At 41.4% G+C, this 27528-nt stretch overlaps 2 protein-coding genes across 5 annotated transcripts; both read right to left on the bottom strand.

Moving 5' to 3' along the window:
• Positions 1–6751: 6751 nt before the first annotated feature.
• ssr4 (signal sequence receptor, delta) lies at positions 6752–11908 on the bottom strand. Its single transcript, XM_083768747.1, has 6 exons — positions 11747–11908; positions 11390–11508; positions 11174–11248; positions 9718–9807; positions 9543–9608; positions 6752–7459 (listed from the first exon to the last, which is right to left on the bottom strand). Exons 1-6 carry the CDS (start codon positions 11796–11798, stop codon positions 7355–7357), a joined length of 507 nt encoding a protein of 168 aa, XP_083624873.1. The 5' UTR covers positions 11799–11908; the 3' UTR covers positions 6752–7354.
• Positions 11909–13055: 1147 nt separating this feature from the next.
• Positions 13056–27528, bottom strand: LOC310861839 (rho GTPase-activating protein 4-like). Of its 4 annotated transcripts, none has more exons than XM_083769513.1 (22): positions 27454–27528; positions 25327–25416; positions 24889–25060; positions 24394–24556; positions 23500–23562; positions 23136–23264; positions 21717–21845; positions 20578–20799; positions 19800–19904; positions 18227–18406; positions 17645–17729; positions 17407–17434; positions 17137–17230; positions 16751–16811; positions 16528–16605; positions 16044–16172; positions 15603–15708; positions 14919–15146; positions 14599–14654; positions 14250–14493; positions 14099–14141; positions 13056–13903 (listed from the first exon to the last, which is right to left on the bottom strand). In XM_083769513.1, exons 2-22 carry the CDS (start codon positions 25394–25396, stop codon positions 13778–13780), a joined length of 2511 nt encoding a protein of 836 aa, XP_083625639.1. In that variant the 5' UTR covers positions 25397–25416; positions 27454–27528; the 3' UTR covers positions 13056–13777. The 4 variants fall into 4 exon arrangements, with proteins under 4 accessions (XP_083625639.1, XP_083625638.1, XP_083625636.1 ...); XM_083769512.1 differs by lacking the exon at positions 27454–27528 and adding an exon at positions 25753–25807; XM_083769510.1 differs by lacking the exon at positions 27454–27528 and having other exon boundaries at positions 25327–25671.

The following is a 27528-nucleotide window of genomic DNA, read 5'->3' as shown; positions in this document are numbered from 1 at the left end:
AAATGATTGTCCTCCATGGCTAAAGCCTAATATATTAGTTGGTCAAATATTAGCCTTCCCAATCAATCAGCCTCACCCGCCGCCTATGACAATGTATTATTATTATTGGGTGTGTCCTAGTACTTGATCATGCTGCAAAGAAGAACATTACGTGTGCGTTCCGATATGTGCCACCGGGAACGCACTCACGTATTAGTTTATATTGCACATATATGTTTTCTAATTGCCATGTTTTCCACTGTTCTGGAATTGCTGCCCCAACCCTGTGGAATGCATTGATTTCTCCCCATAACTCCCCAGATAGCTCATTCCACTCACTGTTTTGATTGATTTTATTCTATCATCTTAGTGCCCCCCCCCCCCCCCTAATAAAATATTTTTTATTTGTTTTCTCATGCCCCCCATGTAAAGCACATTTGAATATTCATATAGACTACCTGCACTTATCTGTTGGTCTTGGTTAAGTAGCGTACCACCTTGATTAAAAAAAGAATAATACAATGTTTTATTGCTATTTATAAGCTTATGTAGTCACTATTCATTCATTCACTGATTAAATGGATTTCGCCCTCCCTCAAAATCCATTTGAAAAAAAAAATTCTCAACGTTCCCAGGTCGAATATTGATATGCGATTAAAATGTGATTAATCGAGATTAATGAATTACAAAGCCTCTAATTAATTAGATTAAAATGTTTTAGCGAGTCCCAGCCCTAATATATATATATACACATAAAACTGCTCTCTATAACATTAAAGGACTAATATTTTAAAGGACAACTTTAGTTTTTTTCAACCAAGGTTCATGTTTTAGGTTGTTATTAGAGAAAGTAAAAGATGAGTGTTAATTTCTTCTCATTTGCTGCTTTCTTTTGTTTTAGGGATTTTAGCTGTTTTTGACAGGGGGGCGGGGGCATTCGAGCATGGGGCTAAATATGTATTTTTGTACAAAATCTTATGGTGATTTATCTTTGTATTATTTACTATAGTCCTAATAAACCCCAGGAAATTACATCTGGCCACAGAAGATCACAGGATCTACTGAATGTGAAGGTAGCCTACTGGGGGAAGGCTTATACTGTGTGTATAGGCTCAATATGTCAGTTTGTCACATTCAGTAGATCCTGTGATCTTTTGTGGCCTGATGTAATTTCTTGGGGTTTATTAGGACTATAGTAAATAATAAATAAATAAAATCGCCATAATAATTTGTAAAAAAAATACATATTTAGCCCCATGCTCGAATGCCCCCGCCCCCCTGTCAAAAACTGCTAAAATCCCAAAAACAAAAGAAAGCAGCAAATGAAAGAAAAATAACACTCACCTTTTAGTTTCTCTAATAACAACCTAAAACATGAACCTTGGTTGAAAAAAACTAAAGTTGTCCTTTAAACTTGTGTGTTGGAATTTAAATGTTCACTGATTGTTTGCTAATTTTCTCTCCTGCACTGCTTGTGGCATTTCCCTTGAGTAATTATTTGTCATTGAGTTTTCATGCTGATTTATACTTGTTTAACTGTAACGCATTATTGAGAATGTTTAGGTTACTTTTATGCAAGGGCTTATTTATGGGAGTATTTATTAATTAAGTATTTGAGAAGAAATGTGCTAATTGAGTCTGTGTCGCAGTGGTAGGATCCACTCCACTCCTGAGCGGTGGCTCAGGGGTAGAGTGCCTGGATGGTAACCGTAAGGTTGCCAGTTCGAACCCGGGCTCCCCCAGAGTTACTGTCGAAGTGTCCTTGAGCAAGACACTGAACCCCTAATTGCTCCCGATGTGCTAGTTGGTGCCTTGCATGGTTTCCGCTGCCATCGGTGTGTGAATGGGTGAATGTAATGCACAATCTCTGTAAAGCGCCTTGGATAAAGGCGCTATATAAATGCACCATTTACCATTTATTTAAAGGAGGCTGCAGGCTAGAGTTAGTTAGCAATGACACAGGTAACATCCCTGAGGGAGAGCTACAGGGCCTTGTGTGATCAAGGTACAGCCTGAAGAGAGTTCTTATCCAGTTAGGTTTTGTTCATTAGTGTTTGCTCAAGTGTTTATTTCATTTTGTAATCTTTCTATTTTTGGCCAGTATTTAGTTTTGCTATTTCAATTGTCTTTTGCACTGAAAACGGTCTGGAGTTTTGGAAATAAAAAACTGCATTCCTGACTGTTCTTGGAGCCTTGGCCGTTTGGGCAACTTCACACATGGTATGATGTCATTTTCTTTATAAAAGACAATAAATTCTGCACCTGATTCACATCAGGAACTTTCCTGATGAAAGTTTACTTAGTTTGTTTAACCAGCATGCAAACTTTATTTTATTTGATGTTCAACTGTTTGTCCTGCATCTGGGCACTTGAGTTAATTAACTTAATAATATAATTTCCTGTCATCCAATCCTGTTGAGACAAACTGTTGCATTTATTCTGCTATACTACTCTGTAGCTGTGTTGCTCAAACAATAGAAAAGAATGCCAGCTTTTTCGCTCCAATGACTAATCTAATGTAAAAACACATCAACATACTGTATAAGCCTACACAACACAACACGGACTCTTATGTTTACCATATATACACACAATGTTTACCATATACAAGTTCATGTGTCCAACAGTGTACATTCCTTCTGTCTTGATGAAAGGCCACAGATCATCAGCCTCTTACCAAGCCAGACTTTGGTCTAATCGCAAAAGCAAGTGAAACAAAATGGCAAAGACGACAGTGTACAGTAGATATTAATGCAGTGGGAAAAATTCTACATGCAGCCACCTGGCAGAAATCTGCATTGCCTTTCTAGTTGACTTTACTTTCACTACACCCGTGGTTCCCAAACTATTTCATGTCAAGGACCCCCAAAAGGGCACAAATTAGCCCACGGACCCCCATATGAAAACATATGCCAGGGACCCATCATAAAAGAAGATTTTTACGGCTCTAGCCGTGATTCTCAACCCTTTTCATTTCAAGGACGCCCAGTTTGACCTGCATTAGGCTACTGACCCCCATTTAATGGCATTCCTATCTCTGGGACTCCAATTTATATTGTCAATTTAACTCTGCGAGTGTACAAATTTTATAACAAAAGCTAAATGCTAAATTAACCACATTGGTACCCCCGAGTCGTTTTAAAGCCTTGGTGAGCATACAGATGCCCAAAATATGTAACTGTTTTTAGATCGTAGCTTTTATTTGTAACCTATGTAATTCACATACCTTTTGTTTTCCATTTCCTGATCTTCTGATGTATTTGTGAATTTTTTCATATGATATTGTATTACTCGACGACACTGTAAATGTGTTTAATTACTCAGTGTAATTTCGAGAATAAATAAAACTTGAATGAATGAAAATGGAACCATATTTTGTTACAGTCCCATAAGGGTCCATTTGGTTCCATTTGTACACTCTCTGAGTTACAGACCCATAAGTGTCCATTTGGTTCCATTTGTACACTCTCTGAGTTACAGACCCATAAGTGTCCATTTGGTTCCTAACTATCATTTAGCTGGGGACCCCCTGGAACTCCCTCAAGGACCCCTGGGGGTCCCCGGACCCCACTTTGGGAACCACTGCTCTAGACAGTAAAATCCTCAGTGTTCATTCATCCATTTGTAACTGACAGTATGTGGAAAGTAACTATATACATACTGTACATTTACTTAAGTACTGTACGTCCAATTTTGAGGTATTTGTAGTTTACTTGAGTATTTCCAAATTCCAATTTCAAATACTTTTACTTCTACTCCATTACATCTCAGATCCAAATAATGTACATTTACTCCAGTACATTTATTTGACAACTTAGTTATTTTGTAGATTTTGATTGATTACAAAACATACATTAACCACTTCAGCCCTATACATTTCGGCCATTTGAAAATAGCTGATCTACAAGCTCACAATGTATTGAGCTTGTAGATCAACTGTTTTCAAAGGTTTTTATACATTTGAAAACTTCAAATGGCACATTCTGCATGAGTACTTTTACTTGTATTACTTTAAGTACATTTTGATGCCAATTCTTTTGTATTTTGAATTCCTTTTACTTGTAGTTCTATATTGTAGTATTGATAATTTTACTTAAAAGGAACCCTGGCTAATAAGACAAATAGACAAAGACAAACATTATACTTACTTGCCCTCTACAACTAAAATAAAAACATCTTAATTTTATTTATTTCATAAAAAGAGAATCCTTCACTCAATAGTAACTGCTGCCGTCACAAGTTGATGATGTCATATGCCCATATGGTCTAGCCCTATGGAATGTATGGAATGCATATGCTAATAAAAACAACTTAATACTTCCCAAGGTTAATATGAACATCTAAACAATATTATAAATCCTTTCTATTAGCATGTGCATTTCATAAATTCCATAGGGCATGGACATCATCAACTTGATCATCATCAACATCAACGCGAGCAACTCCTATTGAGTGAAATATTCTCTATTTAAGAAATAAATAAAATATTTAAAGTGTTTTTATTTTTTTATTTTAATTATAGAGGACAAGTATAATGTTTTGAAGCATATATATCTTATTAGCCAGGGTTCCATTTAAGTAGACTTTTACTACTAATACTTTTTCCACCACTGAGTCAACTAATGTAACAGCTGGGGGCAGATTTAGGTGTATTTAGCTAAGTCCACCATGCAGCAAAGAGAAGAAAAGTCCTGGTGTCAGCATGGCTCAGAGAGTCTAGCCATGTTTATTTGTTCATTCATTCCATTTTTATCCCCACGCTCAGCCATTCCCATTTCCCACATTGCTATACGTCAGTGCTTCTCAAAGTGTGGTTCGGGGACCCCCAGGGGTCCTTGAGGTTCCCCAGGCAAATGTTTAAAAAAACAACAGTGTTCAGCAACAACACAAATCCTTGCATGACAAAATATTGGCATACAATATTTTCTGATTGGGATCCACAGTTAACATGTTAATTTGTGTAACCACTAGCAGTCCCATGTTTGTGGATAGGTGACCACAGGATGAGGGAGGTCTGGCTGGATTCCCTCTCGCTATTATGTCATTTTAAATTCAACATCAATATGAAGGCCCCCTGGAGTCACTTTCCAGGCAAGAACCAATCTTCAAGACAACACATCACATGGAGTTACAATACAGTTAAAAGAGAACAATAGATATGCTATCTGCTTGCATCGGTAGGGTGTCACACATAAACTACAGCATTGTGCTGGCAGAGCCAAAGAAAGGCAGTCATATGAGGAACTTCCCATGTGCTTTGTACATTATGTTGTGTATATGTGTGTGTGTATCATGTTACACATAGTTGGAGCAGTTATGAGACTATGGTACTGTACACATTGTGGGTCCTAATGTACTCTTTAGTCTTTATGCAGCCACTGGTTCAGACTAAGCCCCTTTATTGCCTAATAATGTGATAGAAATCAACTGGAATGAAGGGCCAGTGTGTAATAACAGAGGCCCATATAGTTATTATTCAATTTGTGACAGTATATTCATAACAGATTTATGTTACTATACGATAGGCCGACTATAAATCCTTATAATAGCCATTTATAGTATCGCTTCACGATAATGAATATCACTGGCCCTTAACAAAAAGGGAAGGGGGCAGTGATAAAGAGCCTCTAGTGACACTACAAAAGCAACAGTGAGCTGCAACTATGTGTGCATTTGGCAGCACTGCAGCAAATCAGACTATTGCAATACAAGATGCTACGGTGCCTCTATACCAGGGGTTTTCAACTGATTTTGGGACCACCATCCCGACTAAGAGAAACCTGGGGACCACCACTATTGGTTCATGCACCACAGGGAGCTGGAGAGAATAGCTATAATATCAATATAATATCTAATAAGTGATTTTGTTTTACTGTGATTATGGTAAGCTCACATTTCATATCACACACACACCATACCGTAATAACTCCTGTAAGTTATTAAAAGTAAAATAATATAATTTTAATGCATGGCCAGGGACCACCTGCAATACCTCCACGGACCACCAGTCGTCCACGGACCACCACCAGTTGAAAACCCCTGCTCTATACTATAGAACAATTCTACAAGTTATATTTGCTTACTGCATGAAGAGAAAACTGAACACTTTGCTGCGTGTGAACTCCTGACGCCCGAGTCGTGTGTGTACCCCTCCTTTGGACATCTAGGCATACCAGTGGGGGAGCTCTTCACTGCCACCAAAGACAAAAATAGCACCCTATCTCCACTAATGGTGGAGTAAGATCTTCTCAAAGTTAACCCGTGATCATGTTTACACTTTACAGCAGCAGCAAAGCTACAGCACAATGTTGATCTCAAATAGACAATACTGTAGGAATTATATAAGTGCTCCAAGATAGGCTAGAAACTAATATTTAACATTTGTCTAGCTTTAGGAAAATATTTCCCCTGAAAATGATGGCCCTATCGTCTTGGCTTATTTTCCCAAAGACAAATCAGTCAAAATTGGAACAAAAACAAAAACTGATGATCCCACTATTTTGTTATTTACATTGCTATTTTAAGAATTCTTAAGTAGATTCTACTAAAGTAAAATAATAATAAATAAAAAGCTTTATGGAATAGATGTGCATTTGGATCTAGAGGTCAGTGGGTCTGATCAATCATTTACTGAAGTCACCCAAAACTCGTGCAAAGAATGTGTTGCTATGGATCGACGGCTCGTTAACCTTCCTCTCTGCCTTGGAACAAGAAGAATTTATGGAAGAGCCAGTCTGTTGCTGGATTCTCTCACAAAGCCAAAACACAACAGTGGAAGAAAAACAGAGCATTTATTCAGTTCACCGCTATAACAATGTTGGGCTTATCCAGGCCAGCCAGTGCGGTCACATTTGTGATGATCACTAAACAACATTACAATGTCATAAACAGAGGCGGAGATCTCCTGCTACTACTCAGATGTTCACCGTATCTGCAAAAATCCCAATCCATCCGACGGTCACCCACAGTGAAGAGAGAGTGGAGAAAACTGATGTCTGCATGTTCCTACTTCCCACAGACATTAATTAGTGCAGGTCCTTAGCTTTAGGACATGACCACCTGTTTTTCTTTATTCGCCGTTGGGTTTACAGGACTGTTGCTGTATATTGTTCAGATTTTTACAAAAACAAGAATAAAAGACAAAATATCCTAAATGTATCTGTAAATTGACAAGACTGACAGCATACAGACACAGTCTGCTTGAATAAAAAAAATTACAAAGATGTTTTGCTCTGGCTCCTCATCTGAAAACAGAGTCGGTGGCCAAATTAAATAGATCTGCCACAATATTAGATGAGAAGACTGGCAGATAGGTTGCACCAGAATGCAGTCTTTAAAGATCCAGTGGTTAAAATTATTTGACGTGGGGATCCTTTTATGCCTGAATGGTGCTCTTTGCGGTGAAAGCCAGATAGTAGACCAGAATACCAATGAGAGCAGCCAGAACCTCAGTCGACACCCATGGGCCATTCCAGGCACCCTGTTGTTAGATAGGAAAGACACCAAGATCAATACACCCCCGTGAAATGCAAATGAACAGAATCCAAGTTTAAAGTGCAATGTCCTGAATAAAAAGAACAACAAGTCCCTACAAGTCTAGGAAGAAAACAAATTACAACAAGCAACCAATGTTATTGTTGGACCATCTATGACTTACCACAGTCAACGTTTACGGGAGGGATCATTATCTTTAACATGTAAATGACACTAATTGGACACTTCCTGGAATTTGCTCTGAGATGATTTATCGCTGGCTTTACCACCTTAGATCTCGGTGACCAAATCCATAGAGCTTTACTCAAATGGCATGTGCACTTTTTAATTGCTTGTTTTATCCAATGGTAGAACAAATTTGTGAGGTTTATGCTAAAACCATGTGCAGGTTTCTTTGTTTTTAATGCAATGTTTACTTATGTGTAAAACTGCCTGTATTGTAGTATTGGATATTTTCACTGCCTCAGTCATATATATATATACACACACACACAGTCACACACAAGTCATCATTGCAAAAGTGAAGCACCTTCTCAATTGACTCATCTGGTAAAATAAAGTGTAAAGAAAAAACTGTTTCTACATGCAATTTGAAACTGGCCCCCGTAAAATCGGAATCACCACCCCTTTTTCCGCTCACTGTATGTGTTTCTTTCCCCTTTTTGATGAATTCCAGTTCTGTTCTTTGGCTATATAGAAGTGTTTCAGAAGAATATTTCAATCAATAAAATAAAAAAAGCTTGCGCAAACAGAGTACTGCGATCGGCTGGGTATGTATGTGTGTGTGTGACTTTGTGTATGTCTGTGCACCTCATGGCACGCTCTGCTTGCACACAAGTAGGCCATACATGGCCTACTTGTGTGCAAGGCGCAAGTTGGCATCTCGACAGAGTTCTAGTTGCATGTCAATTTAGCCATGAATAAGTGAATTATCAGTTATGTTTAGGTGGTTTGTACAGTAAAAGTCAAATGTTTCTATTTTCAATATTGTGAAGTAATTTTGAGCTACATTCTACGTTATGATGGCAAGGTGCCATCTATGCACAAGGCTATGTAAGTGATAAAGCATATTGATGTCCCAAAAATAGGAAATGAATGAGGCAGGGAGGTACAGGGACAGTTGATCATCAAGAAATCTGTGAATTTGTGTTTACAATCATGCAGAGACGAGCCTTTTCAGCTTGGCGTGGTTGAGAAGCAAACATTAAAATAATTAAAATAAACGAATCAACAAGAGTTGGCAGCCCTAATATGAAGAACTGTGCTTAACATTGTCAGAGTATGTCACCTTGGGAGTGCATTAACGCACTTATATCATATACCATGTATCAAGGAACAAATAAAACAATGTTCATAATTATTATCTATTCTTTAATATTTACATTATAGTTAATTTAGTCCAGTATGATGTGCAATTCCTCCCAACATTATGCTGAAAAAACAAGGGGATTTGCTTGTGGGGGGCCTGACTTGAAATTATTCACTGACTTAGTATGGGGTGCATACTTAGTTTAGACTAGTCATTGGTTAGACATAAAGTTGGTGAGGGGTGCGTTAAAACAACGGGATTAAGGTTGGTGAGGGGTGCGTTAAAACGACCGGATTAAGGTTGGTGAGGGTTAAGGTTAGGTTTAGGTGTGCTGCCCTGTGGGAGTATTAACAAATTCCCTGCCAGGTATTAATTAATTATTTTGCCCCTGCTGAGGTCTTTCCATTGGGTGCAGTACTATTGACATGTCGGAAAAGCGTACACACACCCTTTGTGTTAAGGCGAAGATTACCCCAGGTTGTGAACCGGAAGTGAAAGTCATCTATGTAAAATCTTGCTTGTTTTTTTTGTTCACCCGAAATATTTGTAACCATGATCAGCGACGCTTTAGTTATCGGCCGTGAAGCTTGTTTTGATTAGAACCAGAATCTGGGGAAAGAAATTTGGACGGGTGCGGCCATCTTGTTTCCGTGTTCATGGCCCGTTTACCTGAACAAAGCAACCCAGTGCTAATCATACACAACCACGACGTAAATTAATCAATATAAACTCTTAAAAGACTCTGTCTAACCAGACTCACCCTGTGATCCACGTTGACGGAGAAGAGAGGCTGGATGGATGCTACATCCTCATTGTTTCTCTGGGCCTGGGACACATACAAATCAATACCATCAGTCATAATGTAAAAGAGGGAGAAGCATAGCTTTCCCAATTACACAAGCACAGTCCTCTGTATGCTTGTGATCAAAACCCACCTTGCGCAGCACACTGTAAGATTCCTCATCATAGAACTTGACCTGATAGGTTCCGGAGCTGGCCTGTTTGTGAGGAAGGCTCCAAGACACCTGAGAAAAGTAGAATGGTATACATTGCCAGAGTTAGCCAGCAAACAATGCAGCATACTACTGTACATAGTCATTAGAGAGTCATTAGGGTTGGGATCTGGAGGAATCGGATCAAACATCCAACATTGTGGAACCGGAATCGGTTCCATCACATTTTGGAACAGTTTCTGGAACCAGGTTTTAATAACACTGTCAGAGCTCGTATGTGGCCTTCACGACTGGTGGTTCTCAAACTTTGAAATGTCAAGGACCACCATAACTTCCATTTGTTCCATGTGTACACTCTCGAGTTACAGACCTGTTAGGGTCTATTTGGAACCCCCCCATACCCATAGTCGTTAAAGCCTAGGGAACCGTTAAGGAATCAGACCATTAAGAGGTATTTGTTAAAAGAACAGGATTGATTGCTTTATAAATGTATTCACATTAGTAAGCACAGTTTGAGGAAAGCACAGGTCAATTATACAAGGTCTGCTAAGAGGAATCATCAAAATCCTAAAGGATTGATTGATTGATTTATTAACAGTTTGCAGAATTACAGTACATTTCAAGTACAACTACAACTGTTAACTGCGAGTGGACGACACCATAAAGCATTACACTTGTTTACAATAGGGCCCAGTATTTTCAATTCATCAAAACAATTAGACGTACGAATATACACAACTACTGTATATAGTCAAAACAGGAAATTATCATAGGTGGTAAAAAGGGAAAAGAAACATATACAGTGAGGGGAAAAGGGTGTGGTTGGGGGATTCAGATTTTACGGGGGCCAGTTTCTAATTGCAGCCGTCCGTAGGTGCCCTTTGAGGGCGGTTTTGAAGGAGTCAAGGGATTCACATGTCTTAATGACTGTTGGTAGGGCGTTCCACATTTTTGTGGCATAGGAGCGAAATTAATTTAGTCCCTCGTTTGTGCCGAATCTGTACATGGTTAGTTTAACTCCTTCTGGTGTTGTGGGTGTGGACTTCGTTGACATTAAGGAAGTATTTAGACAGGTACATGGGTATCTTGGTGGTGTATTGATTGTCTAATCTTGTGGACCAGACCCATTGCAAGATGCTGTACTCTGTCGTCAACCCTAAGCCATTCCAGCCTGCCAAAATGGGCAGGGGTGAGGTGGGTTCGGGGAGTGAGGCCAAGTAGTAGCCTGATCAGTTTGTTTTGGGAAGTCTGGAGCCCAGTTTTAAGGGCCTTAGAGGTGCTGCGGTACCAGGAGGTGCAAGCATAGTCAAGGTGGTTTTGTTGACCAGTGAGGAGATCCTGTATAGGAATCTTGTTCTTTGGTTGACTTTTTAGTTTTTCATTGATTTTTGGATCACAACCCAACATAGAAAGTAAGTACAGAGCACCATCCTCATACCTGGTACTTGCCAACATCTTGGCCTCTTGTCACTGGGAACTGCCTTCCGTTGACATCAGCATACAGCGCCACACTCTGGTGAAGAAAAGAATAAACAGGGCATTCCGTTAATCATTCAGCAAACCTCAGTTCAGAGGGACACGTTGTTTAAGAAATTTCATGTTCAGTTGAAATGATTACGAGTGTCGGTCGCATAATAATTAAACAAACAGTCACCTGCGCGCCGTTGGCACAGGCAAGGCTCAGTTCCACAATGAACACGGACTCGGAGGAGATGACAGCGTCATTCGTAGTGTAGGCCGAGGGAGTGATCACTGGCTCTGTGCAGCTTTCCGCTGTACAGAAGGGAGATACAAAAAAAGAATAGAGCTTGTATTGCAAACTCACAAAAAATAAAGAAACCTTTCCCCTAATAAGTTTAAAGCCTTTAGCGGCACTCAGATAGATGGAATGGAAGTCAACTTAGCACAGCCAGAGGGGGACGGTTTGGTTTGGCTAAAAGCTAACCAAAAGCTCTTAAAAACAAATTAAAAGACAACCAAAAGCAGAATTTTATCTACCGCAGTGACTTACCCGAACAGGCGCACACTAGCAGCGAGAGGAAAGCGGCTATTATTCTGATCATGTTGACGGGCTGGTGTGTTGTTGTAGTTCCAGAAAGGTTCTTATGTCTGGATGAAAAAAAGTGAATGAAGTCCACCTCAGCTATCCGCCGGTGCGCTGTAATGACGTGTACGTACCGTGGTGACGCAAAGCATTCTGGGAAGTCGGCGCCGAAAATAGCAGATCTCGAAGCTCACAGCGCGTGGCGGAAGCGACGTGCTCTGAGCTTATAGATCTGCTTTTTTCCAGAGCGCTACACCGTCGTGCGTTTAGAGCGAGCTTCTTGACACGTCATCAGAAAATTAGAAATATGCCGTTCTTATTTACTTATATTGTAGTTTTAAGCTTATTTATATATATATATATATATATATATATATATATATATATATATATATACACACACACACACACACACACACACACACACACACACACATACACATTTGATTTAAAATATAATTAATATTAGGCAATACAATAATCATTCTAGATATTCCCATTTACAAACATCCATAAGGTCTACTTCATCATGTAATTTGAATGGAGTACATTAATTAAACCATTTGAAAGTCTATCTCAAAATATTGTAAAACACTGTTGCGTTCATTGTATCAATCAGAATGGTTTATTTGATGTAAAGCTGTACAGAACATTATTCGTGTTGATGCATAAAAAAATATATCTCCATTGGAGGGCGAAGATGAAACTGACCACATAATACAGTTTGCCCTCTCAGTATGACTCCCATATTTTTTTCCAAACTGACAAGTGGTAAAACTGTGTGTGTAGTGTGTGTGTGCGTGTGCGTGTGCGTGTGCGTGTGTGTGTGAGAGAGAGTGAGTGAGTGAATTTGTGCGTGCCTGCGTGTGTGGCTGTGTGCGTGAGTGCGTGTTTCACACACATGTACGCACTCTCAGTATGACTCCATCATGGTAAAGTGGTAAAACTGTGTGTGTGTGTGTGTGTGTGTGTGTGTGTGTGTGTGTGTGTGTGTGTGTGTGTGTGTGTGTGTGTGTGTGTGTGTGCGCGCACTCGTGCATGCGTGCGTGCCTGCCTGCGTGTATGTGTGCAGGTGCATTATGTGCCACCCGTGTGTATGTTTGTCTGGGAGGTGGACATAGAAGTGTATGAGGGCATTTATTTCAAGGTCCAATGAGCAAAGCTAATTAATTTGCTATCGGCAATGTGGCATAAATTAACATTTCTGTCTGCACTGATTAACAGTGGTAGCTTACATGAAGGACAGGACAGGCACAGAATCAAGTTGAACACAATACAAGCTACAAATACTTTATGTCAAATAATTTCACAAATACAAAATCAGTAAATAAATGTATAAAAACATAGATCCATAGCCTCTTGCTAGCCTACTCTTTAGGCACATATTGCACTGTCAACTGACATGCTGTACATTGTACAAAACACTAACAAAAGGCTTCTCAGTATGAATGAACTCTTGTCCAACCGGAATAGCTCATAGTCTCAGAGCTGCTGTCTGAACAGACATGTCCAGCGAGGTGATTGTCAGTGCTCTCAGCCTTCAAACTGCCCATGGATGCTGACACTAGTACACACACATTCAAATCCTTTTCCTATTTTATATAATCCATCTACTGTCTGACAGAAAACTTGCATCTCCATATTTCATCTATATTTTTGAAACAAATCAATGCCCTATTATGTCATACTTTATCGTATGACGGTCACACAAAAATAGTGTAGTTTGTAGATCGGCTTCTTGTTTAGCTATTTCTTTAAGATTAACAGTTTCGCCTATAATGACATGCCCAAAACAGGGACGCCAGGTTGAAAGTGGTTTAACTGTGTCCATGGGTTTTTATAAATATGTCATTAAACCATTGAAAAGTAGTACCAAAAGCTTGTGACAAAATAATAACTACTTTGGATCCGTTGGAACACGGGTTCAAGGTTTCCGACGGCGACGATATGATCCAGTCAACCCAGTCGTCTTTCCATTTTTCTGCTGGTCTAAACTATCTAAACTTCCCTGCGCCTCCCTTTTCTCTGGAAAGGTAGCATGAAGCGAGAGGAGGAGGAGGGATCCTGTAGTGCTTTCTTAGAGAGCAGCTCCTTGAAGACAGAGTTCATCTGACGACAGACCTCCTGTGAGATGAAACAAAGCACATTGAAGATGGAGAGGAAAGATACAAGGCTCTGTGTCTCCTCTGCACTGCATGCCCCACATCCACTGAACCTCTAATTATGCTTCACTCAATGAGTTTGATAATAGCAACAATGTTCTGTGGACAGTCATTATGAGAAAAGTAATTTTGAAACTAAATGTGAAAGAAGCCAGACCTTGTCAACAGTGAAATCTTCAGAGGGAGAGACGTCCTGGGCCCTTAGGTGGAGATAAAAAAAGGCCTGTTAAAAAGATTTGTTAAAAAACCATACTGTTTCTTTACTGACCACGGATCAGTTGACGAACTGTCTAATCTGGCTCACTTACTCTCTCCATATGAAGCCAATGGACTTGGACCGTAGGGGCTTGCCATGGAAGGCGCTGTAAGCCATGGAAGGCGTTAGCATGAACTTGACACTTTGTCTTTGAGCAATGCTGGTCGCTGGTGAGAGTGGTGGTGAGATGACACTAGAGTTGCTCTGGTCTGCGGAAGCCCTGCTATCTTTACGCTGTATCAGCACTGGAAATGAGCTGGTGGTGTTTTGGTCAGTCATGGTTCCTGTTTCCAAATCTGTAGCGCAGTATAAAAAAAGTTTTTACTATTACTGAGACACACGATTTGTGAAGACAGTAACTGTCAGGGCTTCAGCATATGCACCGAATGATTTATTTGTACCATCTTTACCGTGGGTGTTTTCTGCCTCTCCATCTCCCTCTTCTGTGATGGCATCACTGAAAAGATTATATAAAAACAATAATACAAGTTTTATATCTCTCTCACACACACACACACACACACACACACACACACACACACACACACACACACACACACACACACACACACACACACACACACACACACACACACACACACACACACACACACACACACACACACAAATCGTATATGATCAAGAGTGATTTTTACAATGAAGTGTCTCTATACAAATATATATATGTGTGTTTGCAGTTGTAACATGTATCTTATCTCACCCGTCATCATGTTCCCGTGTCATACATTTCTCATAAACAGGTCCCTGTACCTCAGCCTGGCTGGGGAAGATGCTTTCATGTTGGAGGATTAGGTTCTCGACCAAGTTATTGATCTGAGCCTGCAGGGTGACCATGTTGTCATCGAGGGCACCTCGTACCAGAGTGGGGCCAAAACACACAGCCAGGTTGTACGGCTTCATCATGTTCTCATCACTGTACTGGGACACACTGGGTGGAGAAGGAGGAACCATGGTTATTATAGTTTTTACTTCATGTTTTCAATTTCAAGGGGTTTGCTAGTTTAGTTTAGTTATTATTTTGTGAAAGAGCTTAGCTTTAGTTGAGGTTTTATTAGATTTAGAGATCGTCAACTGAACTCGTCAACTGCTTGATCTGCATTCAATCCCTCTGTTCTTAATCCATTTCCATTCTCTCTGTTCCTACATTTCCCATGATGCATTTCAAAGGCATCAGCCTGGCATCACAACTTCGGCGACGTTTCAGAGACACATAGAAAACTACTCGGTTTTATCACTGCTAATGGAACGTATGTATCGAATGTATCGATAATTGTGAAAATTGTGAGCGTCCTTTTAAGCAAAAGGTTCCAAGTTCACCTTAACAATTGAGTCAAATTAATGTCTTTTAAAAAATATTTAAATGCTGAATTGTTACATCACTCACTGATGGAGGAATGCAAACAGGTATCTCAGTACAACAGTCAGAGGCTCAGGGTAGGATGAGATGACCGTTTTGAGATGAGCTGCTCTCTCAGCCTTCTCATCTAGTTCTGTGAAAGGAAACCACAGAAGGGAGATAAATTAAGAGATTCAAGCTGCCGTTGAAAACCATGCACCCACAGGCACACGCACCTGCACATACTAGATACAGACGTATGGCTAATTTATATTTCGAAGAATATTTATGTCAAAACTTTCACTTGTTTGCCTGTGACCCAAACAAGTGAAAAACAATCTTTGAATTTGTTTTTAATTCATGAAATGTTTAGCTTTTTGGGGATTTATTTTTTATTTTAATAACATTCATTAAAAAATGTAGGAAACAAAAAATTAAGGGACCCATAACAATTGACCGTGACAGAGAGTATACATTATTAAGCCTTACGGTAATGTTCCAGGAGCTGGCCGGTGCTGTCAATAGGGAATAAGGGCTTCTCCAAGCTTCTGAAATAAAGCTTCAACACTCCAGCCACAGAATCCAGGGAACAATCCCTCTCAGCCAGCGGGTCCTCTCCTGTAAGAGAAGCCCACAACACACTGTCCCACATTATTAATGCTCTTCCGAAAGGGTACATAATTATACTAGGGTTGATTCTGTGAGCGCACAAACACACACACGCACGGACACATGCACGCAGACACCCATGCATGAACACACACTCGCGCGCGCACACACACACACACACACACACACACACACACACACACACACACACACACACACACACACACACACACACACACACACACACACACACACACACACACACACACACACACACGGACGCATGCACGCTGCACGCAGACACCCACGCATGAACACACGCGCACACACACACACACACACACACACACACACACACACACACCTCGCTCAAAGGCATCCCTTAGGCTGTTGACATCCAATTGGGACCCTGGCACCCTGAAGATCCCCTCGTGGTGAAGACCTGAAATTATGGACAGATGGATGGATGGGTGGAAGGAAGGGAGGGCATATATTAACCAAATAAAAAGAATACACGCATGACACAAGTTATTGAGAGACAGCACTGACGACACTGTATCACTGTTGTCTGTTGTCAGTTGACTCACCATTGAGGTTGATGAATCGAACACAGCTCTCCACAACCAGTGGAATTTGTTGTCCAGATGCCTAAATGAAAAGAACAAGTTATCAACTTAAGAGATAAAGGGAGTCAGTCTACCAGTGCGCCTCAGCTTAATACGGCTAGTCCGGTGTATCACAGGAGCAGGGAAAACAGTTGCAGAAGAAGGGATAGACCTTAACCCTTTATTCATGTGATAGTACAAGAAAAGTTTAAATCTTCCTAATTAAAGTACTTATGAGAAATATAATATAATAATATGAGAAAAGGCAAAATAAATTAAATGAATGGACAGCTAGACCAAAAGAAAACATAAAGTAGGATGTTTAACTGTGACAGTATATACTGTGCTATTTGTTACCTCTATCTTACCTGTATGAAGGACAGCATATCCCCACTGAAAAGTTTGTGATTGTGAGTCAACTTGAATTGACTGTGAATTCTTCTCATAGACTTTCTGTTGGTTCTGCAGGGCGATACAGTATACCATGCAGTCACTACAGTGTATATATATATATATATATATATATATATATATATATATATATATATATATATATGGAGTAATACTCACAGTCATTGTATTTTATTTTTTACAATATTTCTTTCAAACAACTCCAAATAAGCATAATTCAGCTGTACCTGGGTTTATGGTCCTTTGTGACTACAGCTAGGAAGAAGAAAAATGAGAGAATGCAGAATTAGCTGTTATAAAGGAAAATAACGGTGGGTTTGTTTTGTTTAAAAAAAGGAACAACAATTTACTACTGACACGTCCGTAAAATGAGTTCATTGCAGTCAAGCTGAACAATGTGGTTCAGTGTTTTTGCCTTGCTGTAGAACTACCCTATGTAAGAATTGCAGAAGTGCTTATTGGTACCTTTTTCCACAGCCACTTTAAGCAAGTCATGTTTGGCTTGCAGTTTAGAAACCAGAGAGCTGTCTACCAGGTACTCTTTTACTCCCTGCAAAAGAAGTCAGCATTTCAAAGTCATTATAATGATTATTTATTAGATATTATTAGATATTTGAAGGTACATGTGTCCATTGTACGTTCATTCAAAGTCACTGTTGTCGTGCAATCGTCGGCTTGTGTCATCGCCACTATTTGTCCCAATTACACCATGTAAAATAACACTGTTTCTCACAGTGAGGTCAGGGGACCTCCAGGGGTCATTGAAGGTGTTCCAGGGGATCCCCAGCAATATGAAGAACAGTTTAAACACCAGCTATTCGGAAACAGCCGATCTACACACTCATGAAGCATTTTGATGTGATGCGTTGTGTGCTTGCGAATCTGCCATTTCCGAAACATTTAGCTAAATCTTGACTTGTCCTCTCTTATGGTAGTCCCATGGCATAAAATATTTTCAAATGGAAGTCCAAGGCTGCATACATATCAAGTTGGGTTCGAGAACCCCTGCTATAATCTATGAGGTTTAATACTACTGTGTGGACTCACAGTGACGTAGAGATGTTCTGCTTCTTGTAGATTGGCTCTCCGTTGAGCCACACTCGGCCTACTGGCTAGGTTCTCAGCACTGCCTTCCAGAGCTGAGCTGCTGGCTCCGCTGGGCTCCAGGTCATCGTCACAGATGCTTTCCAACAGGAAAGCGTGACCTGTCAGCAAGCATTTATGAGCCTGGGTTGCATCAGGAGAAAGGACGGTGAGAAACAAATGGAACTGGACCATCACCGAGAAGGAATGGATCTGTGGGAAGTGTCACTCTTGACTCAAGTCATGCAAAATCTAACTATTGGAGTGTGTTCTGTCCCAAGTCCATATTATTCCACAACTCATCAGATGGAATACAAACAGATCTTTTCTGGGAGTGAGGTTGAGAAAATACAAATACTCCTTGGGGTGTTATTCGTACACATACTGTACATGAAATTTGGTTGTTCAGAACTGCTTTAGAAATGTGGGCTGTGCCGCTGTGGCCAAATACAGTCTCAGTTTGGGAGGTTCTTTGACATGAAAATGTTTGACAACCACTGCTTTATGACTCGTACACACTGCCCGATATTTGCTCCGATTATGCTGTCGGGGACCATTTTTGGCGCTCGCTGACAAAACCCTCGATCTGACGCAAGATCGGGCTTTGATCGCAGAGGTTTTGCTCACTGTGTGTGAAAGGCTCTGCGAGAAGATATAGCGCCGATAAAAGCGCTCACCGATGCCTTCCCGACCGTTTCTGAATATCAAGCAGGTTTGATATTTGGCTCTCTTGCCGACTAGACATCGTACAGTATGAACTGGGTTGCGACCACGTCCTGAGAAGGCCATATTACAGCCAATGAGAGCACAGGACAGCTGTGCTCACTCACTGACTCTGTATGTCTGTCTGTCTGTATAGATAGATGATCATGATAATATATATAACCTTATAAAAACTTATAAAATAATAGTCTATAAAACCAACGCATTTCACTTGAATAATGTTGATAAAACCGCATCGGAATCAACAGTGCAGAGCAAACTGTTGGACCTTGTGCGCTCTGTGTGTGTGTGTAGTGTGTGTGTGTGCATGTGTGTGTGTATGTGTGTGTGTGTGTGTGTGTGTGTGTGTGTGTGTGTGTGTGTGTGTGTGTGTGTGTGTGTGTGTGTGTGTGTGTGTGTGTGTGTGTGTGTGCGCGCGCACACATACAGCGAGAGACAGTCATTTAATGAAAATCAAGATGAGAGATGCGTCCTGTGTCTGTCGGTCTCGCGCTTGTATCACGGTATCCTGCACGTGCGTGAGATGTCAAAATGAATTGGAATAAAAAACAAATGATGAGGCCTATATCGGGTCTGGATCTGGATCTTGGTGAACTCTTGTGTGTGATGCCTAGTCGCCGACCAATCGTTTAGTGTGAAAGCCACACAGATATAATGTCAGTCGATTAAAAAAAAAAGACTCCTGTAGTGTGAAATACATCAACAACGATCTGATGACTCGCCGACAACTTTAAAACTCCTACAGTGTGTAGGGGCCATGCTTTAGGGGGATTGCAGTGCAACAACAGTGTGGTGGCATAGCAGTGAGATGTACCTCTTCAGTTTCCTGGGTGACTGCAGTCAGTCTGGCCTGGATCTGTTCGTATCGGTTCTCCAGGTCACTTCTCATCTCACACTCACTCGCACTCACCTCTGACACCTGAACGCAAACAGGAAGCGGTGACTGAGCGTATAGTACATACAGTATTTCATAATCAGACGCACTCACGTTCTTGTGCAATGTGCATGAATACACACATTTGCACGCACTCATGCACACACCACAGACATACAGTACACACACACACACACACACACACACACACACACACACACACACACACACACACACACACACACACACACACACACACACACACACACACACACACACACACACACACAGTGCACAAGTGTGATTTATTATACTCTTTTGCATCTTTATCTAATTAATTTTTATTTACAGTATTTCGAAAACAATACTAATATTCACCTAGCCCAGGGTTCCCCAATTAATTTTCCTCAAGGGCCATATTTTGACTAGCGTACCAGGCTGGGGGCCGAGTCTGCACGCGCGAGGTCGAGGTCTTTCCCTGAAATTCATTTTCAGGGCAAGACCCCATTTGAAAAGGATGCCCAGTTTGACATGCATAGGCTACTGTCCCCCATTCAATGCCATTTATATCTGGGACCCTTAAAAAAAGGAAATTCTTTCATGGGCCACAAGGGGACGCTCTGTGGGCCGCAAATGGCCCGCGGGCCGCCTATTGGGGTACCCTGACCTAGCCTATGGAAGCGCACACGTACAGCACACACACATGCTGCAGCTGTACCTGGTCACCATCGTGAGGCAGGTAGGGGAACCGTAGAGGCATGCAGAAGATGTTGTGGTGGGCCTGCAGCAGGTGGTCTCTGTCCTGCCTCTCGTCCAGCCCGTTCACGGTCCCTTGGAGCTGCTGCAGGCCCGTGTCCAGGTTGTGTTGAGCCCGCCACCGGCTGGACATGTAGGCCCTCATCACACGGCCCAGGGTGAGGTGGTACCCCGCGTCTGCACACTGAAGTGAATGCATAGCACTGGTGTTACTTACTAGTCTCTCAAGACAGACTGTTGACTCAGACAGGGGTCGCTGTTTTCCCGTTATTTGCTGATGGGATTCTCAGATTGTTTCATTGCAAACTAGAGAGCGGCCAAAAAGTGGCCAATTTCATAAATAGAAGAGTTCTAAAAGCTGATTAATCTGATTTTTTTTTTTTAAATGAAACATTCAGGTGGAGAAAATATGAATAAAAGACCTGAATGTTGAGGTTAAATGCGAAAGTAGCCAATTGCCATTCTCTGAGACCCCCAAGGACGTCCCATGCATTCAACTTGAGGTTCCCTCAAAAGACTGTGTGAGACCTGAATTCATACTGAGGTACACTGATGTATACTCTCAGTGTGAATCTATCCGATTAAATGGATACATTTGCACACTCTATTAAAATGAACACATGACTTTACAGTTTGAGGACTGAGGACATCAAAGGTTATATTAAAGTCATGTTGTGTAACATTCATTCGAGTAGACTTTTGGATGACAACTCTGTAGCTCTGTTGTCATTACAGCATCTGTCTGGGTCTGTTAGAACTGCAATTCCCAGAATTCAGTTTGATACAAAGCCGAGAATGCTGCAGGGTGCCTCATTGGGATAGACAGTCGCAACTAGAAGTTCTCAAAAACACATTTCTGTAGAAGGTTTCTGAATTGCCCACAGCCCTCCGATGAGACACAGAAAGAAAATGGTGGTAATTTATCATGAACATTAGTGAGGACCAATTATATGATTGAAGATAGGTTGAAATGTAAAAAATAACATTTGTTTAATTCAAGCAATTTAGAAAGTTACACAGAATGGCTTTAAATGAATGCAGGACTTTAAGGTGTATGGGTATATTAAGGGCTGAGGCTGAAGCTGAAGCTGAGTTACTCACGTCTATGATACTGGAGATGTCTTGGACGTAGTACTTGTTCATGGATGCGTTAGCTGCTGCCAGGTTGAGGAGGTACTCATTACGGGCCTTGGTGCATTTCTGACGGATCTCCTGGACCTTCCCCTGTCTCTGTTATATAGTACATGGTCAACACGGGTCAGCCATGAAAGAACAATTAAATACACTATACAAGTCTGTGTGGTGGGTAATGGTTAGGTAATGTTTAATGAAAAGTGTGTGATGACTGTTGACAGACCAGAGCTCGATCAGTGAGAGAGGATGGAGGGAAGAGGGAGGGAGAGAGACGCACGCACGCACGCACGCACACACACACACACACACACACACACACACACACACACACACACACACACACACACACACACACACACACACACACACACACACACACACACACACACACACACACACACACACACACACACACACACACACACACACACACACACACACACACAGCCTGAATACTATTAACTAAAACGTTTGTATATTGTGTATAGTATCATTTCATATACAGTATAGGAAGCAAAGCATAATGTAGTCTATAAGTGTGAGACTTAACCCCTAACTTCTCTGTGTATTAAGGGCAGTTCCCCGCTGCTGCCTCCTAGTTAGGATGGGTTAAATGCAGAGGACACAAATGAACAACTAACAGGGACTCAAATATTATGTTATAGATCTCATGACATAATAAGTGAACATGAGAATTATCAGGAAATGCGACTAAATACGATTTTGAGAAAGCAGAGCAAAGCCCGATTTATGTTCCGTTGCATGTAGCAGAGCTTTCGTTTCTGGTGTAAACTTTTTCAATAGAAGGGGTGAAGAAGCTCTGTCTGTGTGGTATGATAGTAACCACATCCGCTGCTGAAGTGCCACTTGCTTTAATAACAGAAATAGACGCCAATGGCGCAATAATAGTTAAGGCATAGAAAGTTTTACTTTCAATGTAGAATGTTAATGATTATGAAACTAGTAGTAGACTGGTAGGGAGAGAAAGAAAGAGAGAATACCCTATTGTGCTGAATATAAGAAGTTATTTTCCAAATGGAAATATCCTAAAAAAAACAGGGTCGTATTATAATCGGAGACTAGACTATTTGACATTCAATGTTCTTTTTCCACAAATTAGTCTTGAAAATGGTGTCTTATTATCAGGGTCGTCTTATATTCGGCACAATACGGTATACTACAACAGTGAGCATTTACTCAGAGAATTCTTGAATAAAGGCAGAGATCTTTAATAAACCCTATATACTTATAGTTGACAGGGGTCTCCCCGTGTTCTAAACTACAGATCACTTTTAAGCTTTTCTCTTCTGCATTGTGGTCATATATATTTGCACATACTACGTGACATGTGTGCGTCCGTTATTTGTCATAGTAAAGGTTGTTTACTTTTCCAATTAGTTTCTCCACTTTCCTGGCGGCACTCTGCTTCTGTTTTTCTTCCATCTTTTCTGCCTCCTTCAGCTTCCCTTCTGCACTCGCGTACTCTGAGTGGTACTGGTAGTATGTCCTCCATGCCTGCACACACGCACACACACACACACACACGCACGCACGCACGCACGCACGCACGCACGCACGCACGCACGCACACACACACACACACACACACACACACACACACACACACACACACACACACACACACACACATTATGTACAGTAATATGCAAACACCCACATGCTGTAATTATTATTTTTAAAGTGCTTATTAAAGTGGAAAGATGTTTTGGGTAATTCATTTCCCACGTACAGTCTGTAGTTCTGTGGTGACATTCAGTAGTCCATCCTGTAACTGGGTGCAGACGTCCTTACTCTGTAAACATGCAGGACAGACCAAACAACACGGAACGAGTGAGATAAGGATACTGCACAACTGCAGGGAAAGAAAGACGGACAACACTGATGAGGTCGAGAGGTGCATAAGGGACAGAAACCAAGCTGTGAAACATTTGTGTTATTATGGACAGGTATACAGGGTAGAGAGACAGTAAACAGTAGTGTAGGGGGATGACACGCAGCAAATGGCCCGGGACAGCTGAATCAAACAGGGACTGGCTGTCAGAGAGCCCATGTGGTATGTGTGCACTAACCATTCAGTTGTCGGGTCACCCCAAAATGAGACCAATTTGAACCAAAGACCACCCTGGTAAATAGACTATGCACAGAGAATAACTCTTCCTACTTCTGAGCCCCAGCTTCCACACTTCCTTCACAGGTGTTATCGGTGATACTAATTAAGGCTCTGTTCAATTTGGTGTACAGACAGTCATTCTCAAATGTTTTAATTTCAAGGACCCTCATAACTCTCAGAGTCACATACCCGTACGGCGTACAGGGACATTTGGAACCAACTCAAGGACACTTTGAGACCCACTGGTGTAGCAGAGTGTTTCCAGTGAGCCAACGTACATGCACAATAGTATGGAGGGCTAAAACTGCCATATCTAAAAGCACCCAGCTGACTCTGTTTGACCAGAATGGAACAGAGCCTTAATTAGTATCATGGGTAACACCTGGGAAGGAAGTAGGGAAAGGGCCCGGAAGTAGGACAAGTTATTCTGTGTGCATAGTACAGAGCCACATGGCAAGTGATACAGTGTTTAGTTTCACCCCGTGTGAAGGGCTTATGTAAGTAGTACCGTACCTTCCTGGCCAGACGCTGTGTGTACTCCAAGCAGTGTGTGAGTGGCTGTATCAGAAGGTTACTGTAGCTCTCACTCAGCACGCTGTGCCCCCGAATCTCCTGACGATTCTGGGTCAACAGGGTCAGCCAGACCTGAGCCACTGAATGACCGCCAGGGTCCTTCCTGTAGGCCAAAGGAAGAAAGGAGAAAACTTCATTAAAGCATAATTTAAACACAACTTTTTGGTTGTTGAAAATCAGTTATTGTCAGCAAGCAAGCAAGCAGCACACGACAATCACTTTACAGAGCGATTCAGTAGTACGTTGTACCGATGTCAGTTGATGGAAGATATTTCACTTCTAGCATGCAGTGTCCAGCTAATACCCGTCGCAGGGACTTACCCCCAATCCAACCCTTGATGCTGAGTGTCAAGCAGGGAGGCACTGGGTCCCATTTTTAGAGTCTTTGGTATGACCCGGATACCATAACATAACCCCATCAGCTATTGCACCCACCTCTTGATCTTGGCAGAGAACCTTTCGGACAGTTTGTCCAGGGAGCGGGCGTACTCTCCCTCGATCTCCCCCCGCCGTCGCAGGTAGTCGGTGAGGTCCAGCAGCTGCTGGCTCTTCTGCTCCAGCTGGATGTCCAACACCTTCAGCTGGTCTACCAGCTGCAGACGTACCTCTGAGAGAGAGAGAGAGAGAGAGAGAGAGAGAGAGAGAGAGAGACAGAGACAGAGACAGAGACAGAGACAGAGACAGAGACAGAGGAGTGTTAATCATTATTACATTCATCCAAAGAACGTGTTCTGACCTGATCGCTTAAGATATATAAGACATACGATATACCGTATATACACATCGTATATCACTGTATATCCATATACTGCATACATAATATGCTGCATTATTATTATTAATGATACATTACTATAAATGTTTTTCATTTACCTTTGATTTGCGTGTCATAGTCCACCAGTCCAGTCCTCTCCTTCCTCAGCTTCACATGCATGGAAGTCATTGTTGTTCCAGGGTGGAATTCTGTAAAAGAGAAGCAAGGGTGCATATGTCCTTATACCTTATCTCGTTCAAAGTATCAAGTCCTTCTCACGCCTCTCTCCGAGTTTGTTTTGGTTCCTGTGTGTGTGTGTATGTGTGCACGTGTACATACATGGGGGGAGGGGGGGCTATTTTTGATCTTACTCCCCTGAACAAATAAAGTCTGGTAGAACTCATGATCCATATATACTCCATTGATGGACCTAATCAGTCCACCTAGTTGACACACTTTCTCATTCCCCATGCCCCCTTCCCTACCCCTCCTATTACACACACGCTGGTTTCCTCCTGTCTGAGTGAAAATAGAGCATGCCTTACTGTAACACATCTCCTGAAAAGTGGCCTTCCTCTGCACTTCTGCTCTGCTGATTGGAACACAACAACTAAACACGAGTTGGCATGTGTTGCCTGCTGCATGGCTCTCTGATGCAAGAAGTTCATAGGGGGGCAAAAATAGCACCAGCAACATGCCAGCTGCACTAAAAATAGGGGCAGCAGCACCACAAGGGCGCACAACTCTTGAGGGGATGTTTGTATTGAAGATTATAGGTGATTTTGGTCATGTAATGGTGTTGGTAACCGACTCTGGCGGTTCTATTCTGGTTGATATAGTTAGGTTAGGATAAACTTTAAAAAAAAATCATCACTTGAAGTATGCTAATCTGGATAGGCAAGCTTAATGTGAATCCACAATTTCATTGTAAATTTGTTCATTACTATTAAAATATGTATTTATTGCATTAGAGAATTTAAGTAACAGCAAGGGAAGTAGTATGAGTTCAACCGGGTATTAGTAGAGGGGTGGGTGAAGTACTGAGGTTATGATTGGATGATTCGACTGTAATACTCCTTTCTTCCTGTTTAATTTGAGATGGGAGCAATAAACCTCTAAGCAACAAACTCATCAAGTATAGAAACGGGAGAGAATACAGAAGTCTTTTTATGTAACGGCCTTTGGCTTGGAGCCCAGTGTGCCTGTGTGTGTGTGATGCCTGAGGGGCAGCCAAAACACATGATCGTTTAACAAGGCCTGTGATGAAGTGAAGATTAGCAACTATGTCGCTCTGTGTCATTTGTTTTTCACTTAGCTCTGTGGCGAGGAGAGCTTTAGTGCACTATGGAAAGGGGAAGCCAGGGGTGTTTCCTTGCTGAGGAAAGTGGATGTAAACCTTTTGCATTAATCCATGACACAGTACTCTTCGCTCTCTCTTTCTATCACTCTCACACACAGACACAGACACAGACACACACAGACACAGACACAGACACACACACACACACACACACACACACACACACACACACACACACAGACACACAGACACACACACACACACACACACACACACACACACACACACACACACACACACACACACACACACACACACACTCTCTCTCTCTCTCTCTCTCTCTCTCTCTCTCTCTCTCTCTCTACTTCCCCTTTCTTTTGAAACCAAAAAGTTGACTTGACAATGCATCATTTGTTCTCCCACATTTCCCAAGACAATTTAACGAACTTCACTAATGAACTGTACAGGACATGGCTCCACAGCATTGCAACAACACCCAAATTACGTACTTTAATTGCTCTACAGAGTGAATGCGTAATTTTTCCGCTCTCCTGTCACCCACTTTCCATCAGTCCCTCCATTCCTTCTCTATGTGGTCACTGCTGAATCACGCCATCTAGCATGGGAGGTTGTCATCACCATGAGCAACAATATTTCACTGATGCTCATTGCTCGTCTTTCCTCGGATGTATCTGTTCATCTGGTTACTGATGTAACCTATTCTTCAACTCTTAAATTTTCAATAAAACCTCAGGCTACATATGCTGAGATCAAGATGAGAAACAATGGTGAAAAGAAGCATATGTTCCCAGTCAATAAAACCTAATTATAAACATGTGAAATCTTACAAGATGGCCATTGGATGGAGATCTTTTTTTAAACAAGAAGCCTGGCCTGTCACTGAGAACAATATGTATTCAGTTCAAAACCAAATTGAAAGTCTTACCTGAAGAGAACCCTACTCCTCTGGTTTCTTCTCCACAATGAGATTCTGTAATGCCAGTTGGTGGTACAGTAAGCC

The sequence above is a fragment of the Protomyctophum parallelum genome (genome assembly GCF_964188405.1).
Source record: "Protomyctophum parallelum genome assembly, chromosome: 7".
In the NCBI taxonomy this organism is placed as follows: Eukaryota; Metazoa; Chordata; class Actinopteri; order Myctophiformes; family Myctophidae; genus Protomyctophum; species Protomyctophum parallelum.
This window is presented reverse-complemented; position numbering and strand designations above follow the sequence as displayed.

Excerpts from the sequence above, each read along its gene's own strand:
- ssr4 (XM_083768747.1), bottom strand. The coding sequence starts at position 11,798 with ATGATCAGAATAATAGCCGCTTTCCTCTCGCTGCTAGTGTGCGCCTGT. Across the intron at positions 11,249-11,389 it reads CCTGTGCCAACGGCGCGCAG|AGTGTGGCGCTGTATGCTGA; the intron begins GTGACTGTTTGT and ends TTTCTTCACCAG. Across the intron at positions 7,460-9,542 it reads CCGTCAACGTGGATCACAGG|GGTGCCTGGAATGGCCCATG; the intron begins GTGAGTCTGGTT and ends ATCTAACAACAG.
- LOC310861839 (XM_083769510.1), bottom strand. The coding sequence starts at position 25,441 with ATGCACCCTTGCTTCTCTTTTACAGAATTCCACCCTGGAACAACAATG. Across the intron at positions 24,557-24,888 it reads TTCTCTGCCAAGATCAAGAG|GAAGGACCCTGGCGGTCATT; the intron begins GTGGGTGCAATA and ends TTTGGCCTACAG. Across the intron at positions 15,709-16,043 it reads CCAGCTCCTGGAACATTACC|AACTAGATGAGAAGGCTGAG; the intron begins GTAAGGCTTAAT and ends TTCCTTTCACAG.